Consider the following 11,956-nt stretch of genomic DNA (forward strand, 5'->3'; position numbering starts at 1 on the left):
AGGGGTTATGGGAGGGTGGCCAGCTGGCCCCTCCCCCTATTGGGATGGGCGGGTGCGATCAGGGGTGGGCCAGTTGGGGGAGGGGCTGCAGGTCTATTGTGGTGGGGCCAGCTGATCGGGGGCAGGGCTGCCCGGGGGGATGAAAGGGGGCACTTGGCTGGCCCATTCTTGATCGGTGTGGGAGAGTCCAATCAGAGGAAGGCCAGCACAGGGGAGGTGCCATGAGGTTGGCCGGCTGGCTCTACCCCCTGATTGGGCCAGTTCACTGGCCACAGTGGGTGTCGTAGCAACCAGTTGTTATGGAAGTTATGGCCATTACAGTTGCTGGCTTTTTATATATATTTAGACTAGAGGCCTGGCGCACAAAAATTTGTGCACTCGGGGGGTCCCTCAGCCTGGCCTGTGCCCGCTCGCAGTCTGGGACCCTTCGGGAGATAACGACCTGCTGGTTTAGGCCTGCTCCTGGGTGGCAGAGGGCAGGCCCAATCCCTAGGTGCAGCCCCTGGACGGGCTCTGAGCAGGGCGGATTGGGGGGTTGGGGCATCTCCCCCTGTCACACTCAAGGCAGACCTGATGGGGAGGTTATGGCTCTACCCCGTCACACACAGAGCAGGACTGATGGGGGGGGTTGGGGCGCTGCCCCCTGTCACCCACAGAGCTGGGCCGATCAGGGGGTTGGGGCGCCACCACTGTCACACTCATGGCAGAGCCGATGGGGCGGGTATGGCTCTACCCCGTCACACACAGAGCAGGACTGATGGGGGGGGTTGGGGCGCTGCCCCCTGTCACCCACAGAGCTGGGCCGATCAGGGGGTGGGGCGCCACCACTGTCACACTCATGGCAGAGCCGATGGGGCGGGTATGGCTCTACCCCGTCACACACAGAGCAGGACTGATGGGGGGGGTTGGGGCGCTGCCACTGTCACACTCAAGGCAGACCTGATGGGGAGGTTATGGCTCTACCCCATCACACACAGAGCAGGGACCAAGGGGGGGGCGTTGGTGTGCCACCCCCTATCACCCACAGAGCGGGGCTGATCAAGGGGTTGGGTCACTGCCACTGTCATACTCAGGGCAGAGCTGATGGGGAGGTTATGGCTCTACCCCGTCACACACAGAGCAGGGACCATGGGGGAGGTTTGGGGCGCCGCACCCTGTCACACACATAGCAGGGCTGATCAGGGGTTTGGGGCGCCACACCCTGTCACACACAGAGCTGCAGGGTGATCAGGGGGTTGGGGAGCTCCCCCCTATCAGGCACAGAGCAGGGCCGATCAGGGGGTTGGGGCACCTTCCCCTGTCAGGAACAGAGAAGGGCAGATAGGGAGGCTGTGGCCCCGCCTCTTGTCACACACAGAGCCACAGGGTGAGCAGGGGGTTTGGATGCTGCCCCCTGTCACGCTGATCCCACTGCTGGGAGGCATATTACCCTTTTATTATATAGAATAGGGGCCTGGTGCATGGGTAGAGGCCTGCAGCGGCAGGCGGGAACGTTGGAGTCCTCTGTCACTGAAGCAAGCAAGGCTCATGTTCACTTCAAGCTGCCTGGCTGCCAGCTGCCATCTTGGCTGGCAGTTAATTTGCATATCGCCCTGATTAGCCAATTGGAAGGGTAGCAGACATACGGCTAATTACCATGTTTCTCTTTTATTAGATACGATGATTTTGTACTTGTTACAATGATGACTAAGTTCTGTGAAATATAAAATACAATAAGAATATTTTCAAACCTAGCTGGTTTGGCTCAGTGGATAGAGCATCAGCTGGTGGATTGAAGGGTCCCGGTTTTGATTCTGGTCACGGGCATATGCTCAGGTTGCAGGCTCGATCTCCAGTGGGGGCCATGCAGGAGGCAGCTGATCAATGATTCTCATCATTGATGTTTCTATCATTCTCTCCCTCTCCCTTCCTCCCTGAAATCAATAAAAATATGTATTTTTAAAATTTTTTCATAAACTTTAATTTTTCTTTTTTCTTTTTTTAATTGTGATGAAAAACATATAACATACAATTTTCCAATTTTTTTTCAATTATAGTTCACATTCAATATTATTCTGTATTAGTTTCAGTTGTACAACATAGTGGTTAGACAATCATATACTTTACAGAGTGGTCCCCCTGATATTTTAAGTACCCCCCCCCGGCCTGTGCATAGCTATTACAATATTATTATTTTTAAAATTATTTATTGATTAAAATATTACATATGATAAACTTTAATTTTTCAAAGTAAATTCCAACTGAAGCTTTTCTCCGCCACTAACTGTAGAAGCTTGGTTCCTTTTTAAATAGACTGACTCTAAGTAGCCTTTGGAGTTTATTGGATCAAACAAGGAAAGAAAAGTGATAAGAGAAGAGACAGACAGCCAGCTTCACTTTGGGAAATGGGAAAGAGAATTAAATGCTTTTCTTCACTTTTCTCCCTTCTGGTTACATGCACAACTGTCCCAAACCTGAAATCTAAGGGGAGAAATGAAGTGGCTCGTTCTTTAAAGTGGTACACCCCAAATTTCTGACTTGCACTAAATTCTGATATTGACTCAGATAATGAAGTGTTTTCTTGCCATTACCTTTGTCTTAAGTACTCAAGAATAAGATGAAATCTCTAACTCTTAAGCAGCTTTTATAGAGACTTTAGTTAACTGGGAAACTGAAGAACAATTTTTAAATAAAAATTATGGAGATTAAACAATTTGACCAATTTAGAAATTGACCTAGGCTTTTAAGCAGTCTTCCTATAAATAGAATTGGTCACCAAGAAACTAAAATTAGCATGCCTGTTTTACTAACCCCAGTTACAGAACACATTATTGGAATAGCATCTGAATGTCATCTTAAGAAAATTATATTTCATTGCCAGATCTCACTTTGGCAGATGATAAATTGTTAGTTTGGCTGCCCCAAATGTATTTCAGTTCCTTGGCAATTATATGCTAGGCTGGGTCCATTCCCCAATATTTAGTAAGAGAAATAGGATCCTGTAATAGGATCCATTTTCTTATCACTAATGAAGAAAACAAGACCTAGGGATAAACCGGTCAATTTATTTTTACCTCTCTGTCAAGCTAAGCAGGATATATAAAATGAAAAGTGATGGTGTAGAAATGCTTAAATCACCTGCAAAGCCATTGACAAAAAAGGAGCTGGAGAATAGAATTTAACAACTGAAGACATAAACATAAACAAAGATGATAAGTCCAGGTATCTTAAAAAGACATGAAGGCAAATATCTAAAAGGTGCTTACTAGTATAAGTCACCATACCATTTAAACTATATATCCAGCACATGCATCTCTGACCACTTTTTGATGCAGCTCTATGGACAGTTGATGGCCTGGTCCGTCAGTTAAAAATCTTTCAGCTGAAAGGAATGAAAGACCAAATTAAAAATGGCTTAAACTATAAGGACATAATCTTATTAATAAAAGCCTATGCGGTCGTCACGCCCTCACGCTGTGACACCCTCACGCTGCAATGAGTGATCACCAGGAGGCTGCGTGCACAGTGGGCACATGCCAGTGGGCAGGGCTGAATGCGCATGCGGGTGGACGGGGGCTTGATGCTGTGTTCACAGCGTGGAGGTGGGTCTTGCGGCTCCACACGGCAAAGCCGGGGTCGTGCCTTCACACCGTGCCTTCCTCTTTGGGCAATCCAACCAGGAGCCCCAGATGGCTGGGTGGGGCCTACTTCTTTGGGGCAATTGATCACAGGGCTTCCGCACTGTGAGAGGGCACAGGTCAGGCTGGAAGACTGCCCCCCGCCCGAGTGCACAAATTTCATGCACCAGGCCTCTAATTATCTCATATGAGAAATCTGGAGGTAGGATAGGTTGAAGTAATTTAGTGGTCCAGTAATATTTCACTCCAGCCTTGCTTCTATTCAAATATGTTGACATTCCCCTTTTAGTTGCAAAATAGTTCCATCAATTCCAAGCATCACTTCCCTGTGCAATGATTTCCAGCAAGAGAACCTTGATGGCCTTTGGTGATCTGGCTTCTTTAAGTTAACCTTCCAGACAAAATTCACCTCATATTAAATTACTTGCATTGCTCTTATAAGTGGCAGTTAACTATAATTTATTTTTTAACTCAATCTAATAAACTTTGATTTTTAGTGAGGAGTTTAAGGCATTCACATTCATTTTGATAATTGTTCTCTTTGGGTTTTTCTGGGTCATATTATTTCATAATTTTTATCTTTTAATTTTATTAAATTTGAGTCTGAAATAAGCCTGGTGTAACAGGAGATACAAAAAGACCAGATTATTCAGGGACTTGTAGGCCACTATAAGAAGCTAGAATTTGTTTTAGGGCCAAAGGAAAGACATTGGATTGTTTGGAACATATACTCCTTGGCTTGTTATACATTTCAAGATCAATGTGACTATTGCAAGGGAGAATATATTGTTTGGAGGAAAGAATGGGAGCAGTAAGATCCAATGGAGATATAGTACAGGCAATAAATGATGTTGACCTGACCTAGATGGTCATAGAGGGAAGCTAATGACTCCACACTAAGAATTAACATATAGAGACACAAATCAAATGGGTGTCAGGCATCCAGGGAGGGAATCAAAGATGAAAAGATTATATTTGTATCTGGATGATGTCATTACTGTCTGGGTAATGGAGATGGCTGAGGAGGAGAAGAATACATTTGTAAAGCAGAGAGAACTGACAGTTAATGTTTTAGATATATAAATTGAAGATATCTGTGAAAGAGCCAAGTGAATATATCAAGCCTGCTATTGGATAAGTGAGGGACCTATTGTTCAGAACAGCAATCTAGAATAGAGATGTACATGAGGACATCATCAATTAAGTGAACTCAGAGACGACAGCATTAGAGCCCATGTAAAGGGAGAGCAGCCACCAACAGAGAGTTGCTGACAATGTGGTGGGAGGGATGTCACAATGGCCTTTTTCCTAGCACCAAGACAGACACTGTGTTCCCAGAATTTGAGATCCAGGAAAGGTAAGGCCCTTGGATTTGTTATCATGGAGGTCATTATTATATTAACAAGAGCATTTTTATTGGAGTTTTAAGCAAAGGACAGTTTGTAGTGGTGGCAGAGTGAATAGAATAGGAGGCAATACAGACATTGTATAGAAGTTTGGCTATAAAGGGGAACAACAGATTTTTTCCCCTATTTAAAATGACCATTTCAGTTTATAAATACTCAATGGATACATGGAATTAATCTTAATAAATAGTTATCAATATAAATACAAAAATCTAATATATGTCTGGGTATATATTATCCATTGTTTGAACAGAGGAATTAATATTGAACTCTGTGCATTTCTGTAACTGAAGAATCCAGAGGTAACAGTATGTTAGAAAGAATGGAGCAACTTGGAAGAATTTCCCCTCCAGTTTTTGGGCTCTGTCCATGACCTCCATTGTTTCTGGGCTCTGCCCCATGAACTTTTCAACTGCTTCACCACTATTTCAATCCATCTTGCACCAAAATCTGAATAAATTTCCTCACATGCATATCATCCATCATAAATTGTTGTAGGATCCAGAAAAGAATGGTATCATTCAAATACTACTGATAGTAGAAATGACCACACCATTTACCATGTCTGATCTCAGTGGTATATTCTTTAAAAATGTTAATATTATAAGCCTGGGCTTTTTTGGTATGTTTTATCACACTTTCTTGTATATATATTATTTATACAGGGTCATATTAGACAAGGTCATTTTACTACATGATTTATGTGACAACATTTTATAGTGGAATTTTTCCCCTTCCTATAATTTATATAATTTCAAATAATATGCTCTATTTCTCAAAGGGAGAAGATGTTACATCCCTTATATTTTTATATATAGTCTTGGTTGGGGATATTAAGTATGAGTAAAAACATAAAGAAAATATAATTAATTGAAGATCAACAATCATTTACTGAGAAATATTTTATGAAACCATTTAGAAAATATCTATTTTATTATATGTAAATAAGTTCTAAGGCATATTTACTTTGAGGCTAGAGTTATGATATAATCAAGTTCCCATAATTTGGGCATTACAATTTCAATGATAGAGAAATTGCTCCTCTTATTAGAAGATAATGCGTATAAGTTCGTATTATCAGTACATTGTCTGCTAACAGTACATTGTCTTTATGGGGCACTCTATCATTGACTCTGGTCATATTAGAAGGTAATTGGCATGCATTTAAATCTAATTATGGAGTTATATTTTCTTGTAAATAGTCCCACTGGCACTATTAGAATAATTACACTTCTTAGAGGAAAAAGAATTGAAGCTGTGTTAAAATAAAAATAAAAATAAAAATTTCAATCAAAATACATTGTAGTTTCTACCTTGTTTTAGAAAGGGTGCTTAGAATAGTCTTACTTTACATAATGGTCACCATTATCATTGAGGTTTGCTTAGGTGGTATTTATTTTTTATTTCAGAGAAGAAGGGAGAGGGAGAGAGAGATAGAAACATCAATGATGAGAGAATCATTGATCGGCTGCCTTCTGCATGCCCCACACAGGGATTGAGCCTGCAACCTGGCATGTGCCCTGACTGGGAATTGAACCATGCCCTCCTGGTTCATAGGTTGACAGTCAACCACTGAGCCATGCCAGCCGAGCATTTAGGTGGTATTTTAAGGAATGTGTCATATTATATTCTCATCCGAATATAATTTGTATGAATTATAACATTATTTTCATACAATGTTAACTTAAGCCTTTGTGTTCCTTTATTTCAGTTGATTACAGTTTTTGTGTTGATCATGTTACCAAATCTGATTTGTTATTAGCAAAATTTTAATTTTTTGCTAATTTAATTATATTTTACTTATTTGCCACATACTTTTATTTCTTGAATGAGAATGTATGCATTTGTTATGTCTTTATATTTAAACAAAATTACTAGAGAAGCAGTAATTATAATATCAAAACTAATACAGGTAGTATTGTTGAGAAAATGTGAGGATGTTGTGAACTGTTAAATCAGGAAAGACTGCTGACAAGACCTTTGCTCAACTTGGTGTCTGGGAAACTTTTCACCAGTTTTTCAATGGTAAGTATCAAAACTAGTACATGATTAAATTAAAAAATAAACATTTTAATTATTTTCAGTATTCCCTAAAGAGGAAATTCTGCACAATGTGAAAATATCTGCTGAGTTCTTTGTGGGACTAAGAGGGAGAGGAACAAGTTTTTTGCAGCTGTAGACCCTAAGTCTGGAGTGGGACGTAAACCAGGGGCAGACCCTAAAACAGGGGTAGGGTCTAAGCCAGGGGCGAAACCAAAGAATGAGGTATATTTCAGGAAAGGCACAGGGACATAGGTAAATCATGATGAGTATGTACAGGCAAAGTGATGCTAGTTAAATCTGTGTGTATGCCCACAATATTAAAGAGAAATATCCTATATAATAAAAGGGTAATATGCAAATAGACTGAATGGCAGAACAACCAAACAACCAATCAAAGCATAATATGCTAATGATATGCTAAGGCTGCTCAACCGCTCACTGTGTACTGACCACCAGGGGGCAGATGCTCTAACTGGTAGATTAGCTTGCTGCTGGGGTCCAGCTGATGGGACTGAGTGAGATGGGCCACACATGCCCTAGAGCCCTCCTGCAGTCCCTCCCTGGCCTGATTGTACACTGGTGGGGTCCCTCAGCCTGGCTTGTGCCCTCTCACAATCCAGAACCCCTCAGGGGATGTCGGAGAGCCGGTTTCAGCCCAATCCTGCAGGCCACTCCCCTTGAGAGGGATCAGACACAGGGCTCATGACTGGTGAGCACTACTGTGGCAGTCTCCTGATCAGGACTGATTGGGCGTAAGCCTGAGGCAGGCACAGTGGGGCCAGGATGAGCAGGAGCAGCAGGTAGGAGCTTCAGGTGGCATTGGACTGTGGGTTTTGGCCCGATCCCTGAGGCCACCCAGAGGGACCCCACCTGTGCACAAATTTGTGCACCAGTCCTCTAGTTTTAAATATAATATGAAAGAAAAATTTGTATTTCCATGCTGAATTCTTTATTTTTCTAGTAACTGGATTATTCATTCATTCCTATATACTGGTCACATTTTCCTGCTCCTGCACTACTGCTTTCCTTGAAAATTATTGTCCATCACCTCCATATAGTTACAAATGTCTATTTATTTTAAGGTTCAGGCTAACTGCATTTTATTATAGAAAGTCTTCCCGGCTGCCTTAAATTAATGTTCCCCTGCTGATGACACCCAAAATAACTTAGTTGCACACTCCTATTGGCACATTACTTTCTATTATATAGTATTTGTTAATTATGTATGATAAACCCTATAGCATATAGATTAAAAGTGTGGGTTTTGAATTCAAATCACAGACCTGCCTTTTGCTGTGCAACTTTAGAAAACTTAATTAACCTTTCTGTTCCTCAGTTTTCTCCTCAGTAAAATAATCTCACCTGCCCTGTAAAGCTCTGAATATTAAACCAATTAGGTATATCAAAGAATATGTCACTGTCATCTTTGCATCTCTTCACCTCCACTGACATCGTGTCTTGTGTATAATTTGATTCTGACTAGTGAAACAACAGGGAAGATACTGACTCCTAGAAATTAGAAAGTCAGTTTTCAATATTTAAAAATGTTGATTTTTCTCTAATTTTCTGATGTGCTTTAAGAAACAAATGACACAAGACACAATTTTTACACATAAAATCTAGAAAATGAGTCAAATGACTATTACCTAAAAGATAGAGACATGCAGTTTTCAACTGTAATTCTTTTTCAATTTGAGGGCTTTATATTGCTTCCTACATTTAAAATAAGCCTGCAGCCCTGGCCAGGTGGCTTAGTTAATTGGAGCATTTTCCTGAACACTGACAGGTTGTGGGTTTGATTCCTGGTCAGAGCACATACCTTTGTTGCAAGTTTGATTCCTGGTTGGGATGCATACATGAGGCAACCGATCAATGTTTCTCTCTCACATAGATGTTTCTTTTTCTCTTCCTCTCCCTTTTCTTTCTAAAATCAATAAACATCCTGGGGTGAGGATTAAAACAATAATAATAAGCCTGCATATTTTGAATTGCTTTACAATCATATTTCTGTAAGAACTTACTGAAATTGTGGTATCCTTGGAAAAGCAAGAGAACAGTTAACTGTGCCTATTTTTTAATCCACACTGAAGGATTTTTTTTGGTGTTTTTTTTTTAATTACAGAATTAAAAAAACACACCTATATTTCCATAGAATACATTTCACATTAAAGATTCTCACAGTGGGAAAAATAACAATTTATTATTTAATTTTATATTTGTGGATATTATTTTGGGACAAGTAAAATGAACACATTTGAGGAGTAAGTCTCAGTTTACAATGTGTAATATTTTGATACCTCTACATGGGTACTTCTTCCCTGCATGGAACTTCTCTATACTTAGAAGAAGTTCTTCAGGCTCTTTTTCCCAGGATTTAGAAATTAGTAATGTGAAATATCAGCGTTTCCTTACTTTAAAGTTTCTCAAAAACATATAACCATCAGTGACTGGTATTAACTGAACAAAGGGGGAAAGTTTTCAAACATTAAGTATTGGCTAAGTTGATGTAGTATTTATTTATGAATTAATAGTTTTTCCCTTTCTCCATAACTCCCAAGGCAAATATAGATGTTTGATTAGGTACTGATAGTAATAAAGCTGGATTCCCTTTAAGAGTTTGGTAAATTAAAATGCAAAAGCTCTTATATAATATACAGTTATATTGTGAATCTCGTGAGAAGCTAGAGGACAACCTCATTCATTTGCCAGCATATGGAACTCAATCTCACAATTTCTTGGATATAATTCCTCTCAAACCTTTTCCTCACCGATTAAATTCTAAAACTAGCCAGATGATTAGAAGAGGTTTATCTAACTAGTGGACTTCTCTGTTATTTTCCCCTTATTGTGAGATGAATGGCATGGCAGAGCAGAGGCAAAGAGGTGTACAATCAATTTTCCAGGTACTAAGTCAAGAAGGACAGAGCTTCCACAGCATGGCAACAGCTTTGCTGATGTCCACATCGTGATAGTTGAAATAACAAAGCCCAGCAAAGGTGAAAGCTGAGAGTATCAAAAGGTCTGCCTTGGGAGCTTTTTGCAATGCATCCTTTTGAACATGCTCAGTAACAACTTCTCCGAGGCCCCATGACCATGGAGAGCAAGGACCGCAGCCAGGGAGTACTCCATCACAAAGGAAGGATCCAAAAACACAGGTGGAAGTAGGCCCAGGAGCAAAACACTGACAACCCTCTCACCAGTCCAGTGAAGAGACACAGCCTTGGAACCAGGAGGCAGCTGGGTGACAGGTGAATGTGCTGTATTCCACACCATCCTGGGGTAGGTTGATCCTGGAGAAATGCTGAGATTTGAGCAAGTCTGATCCCTGGGTTTCAGAGGAAGAGAGCTTGGTCTCCTTGGGCACCGCAGAGGACACTCAGCATCTCGCTCCTGAAGGTTCAAGGTCTTGGAGGATATGTTTTTACTGATTTTAGAGAGAGGAAGGAAGGGGGAAGAGAGAGAGAGAGAGAGAAAGAAAGAGGGAGAGAGAGAGGGGAGAGAGAGAGAGAGAGAGAGAGAGACTGATTTGTTTGTTCTTATAGGTATCCCAACTAGGTATCAAAACCACAATCTATGTGTGTGTCCTGATAGGAATCAAACCCGAAACCTTTCCTTGTATGGGGAAATGTTCCAACCAATTGAGCCAAACAGCCAGGGCATGCCTATTCTTTTTTCCTGCAATTCAAACATCTGCACAAATTCAGCAACAAAGATCAGAACCTAATTGTGCTTTTCTATATAGTCTAAATATTTATTGTTTGATGTATCACTAATTTTACTTTTGTAAGATAATGTATCTTTGTTTTTTGTTTAGGGCCTGAAGGAGCTTTTTTTGAACATTCAGTGGAAACACCCCTCATAAGAGCAGACCCATTTCAGGAGCTGAGGTAAAAGTTTTGTTCAAATATAAATGTACTACTCATCTATAGACGACACCTGGATAAGTGCTAGAATAATATTTTTGCACTTGTAACCAGATTGATTTTTTTTTTTGCCCACTGCTAGGTTTTTTCTTTATTGATTAAGGTATTACATATGTGTCCTTATCCTCCCGTTGCCCCTCCCCAACCCCGACTCATGCCAACACACCCCTAGTGTATGTGTTCATTGGCAATGCTTATATGTATGCATACAAGCCTTTTGATTGATGTCTCCCCCTTCTCCCCATTCTCCCCTGCCTTCCCTCTGAGGTTTGACAGTCTGATGCTTCTGTTTATGGATCTATTTTTGTTCATCAATTTATGGTGTTCATTATATTCTACAAATGAATGAGATCATGTGATAGTTATCTTTCTCTGACTGGCTCATTTTGCTTAGCATAATGCTCTACAGCTCCATCCACACTATTGCAAATGGTAGGAGTTCCTTCCTTTTCATAGCAGCATAGTATTCCATTGTATAGATGTACCACAGTTTTCTAATTAACTCATCTTTTAATGGGCACTTAGGCTGTTTCCAAATCTTAGCTATGGTAAATTGTGCTGCTATGAACATAGGGGTGCATATATCCTTTCTGATTGGTGTTTCTAGTTCCTTGAGATATATTCCAAGAAGTGGAATCACTGAGTCAAATGGAAGTTCCATTTTTAAATTTTTGGGGAAACTCCATACTGTTTTCCAAAGTAGCTGCACCAGTCTGCATTCCCAGCAACAGTGCATGATGGTTCCCTTTTCTCTACATTCTCACCAACACTTGCTATCTCTTGACTTTTTAATAATAGCTATTCTGACAGGTGTAAGGTGGTCTCTCTTTGTGGCTTTGATTTACATCTTTCTGATAAGTAGTGACTGAGCATCTTCTTTAGGTATATTGGCCATTTGTATGTCCTCTTTTGCAAACATATCTATTTAATTAATCTTCCATTTTTATCAGATTTTTTGGTGTGTGGG

At 40.8% G+C, this 11,956-nt stretch overlaps 1 protein-coding gene and 1 pseudogene across 1 annotated transcript in view; one reads left to right on the forward strand and one right to left on the reverse strand.

The window, feature by feature from the left end:
• Positions 1-11,956, forward strand: part of SGCG (sarcoglycan gamma) — a 131,030-nt gene that overhangs the window by 90,552 nt on the left and 28,522 nt on the right. The window contains exon 5 of the mRNA XM_006754879.2: positions 10,881-10,953. Coding sequence (XP_006754942.1) covers positions 10,881-10,953 — 73 coding nt within the window. The remainder of the gene's footprint in view (positions 1-10,880; positions 10,954-11,956) is intronic.
• On the reverse strand, positions 9,978-10,449 carry LOC102761728 (annotated as a pseudogene).

Source organism: Myotis davidii, unplaced genomic scaffold, assembly GCF_000327345.1.
Source record: "Myotis davidii unplaced genomic scaffold, ASM32734v1 scaffold193, whole genome shotgun sequence".
Classification (NCBI taxonomy): domain Eukaryota; kingdom Metazoa; phylum Chordata; class Mammalia; order Chiroptera; family Vespertilionidae; genus Myotis; species Myotis davidii.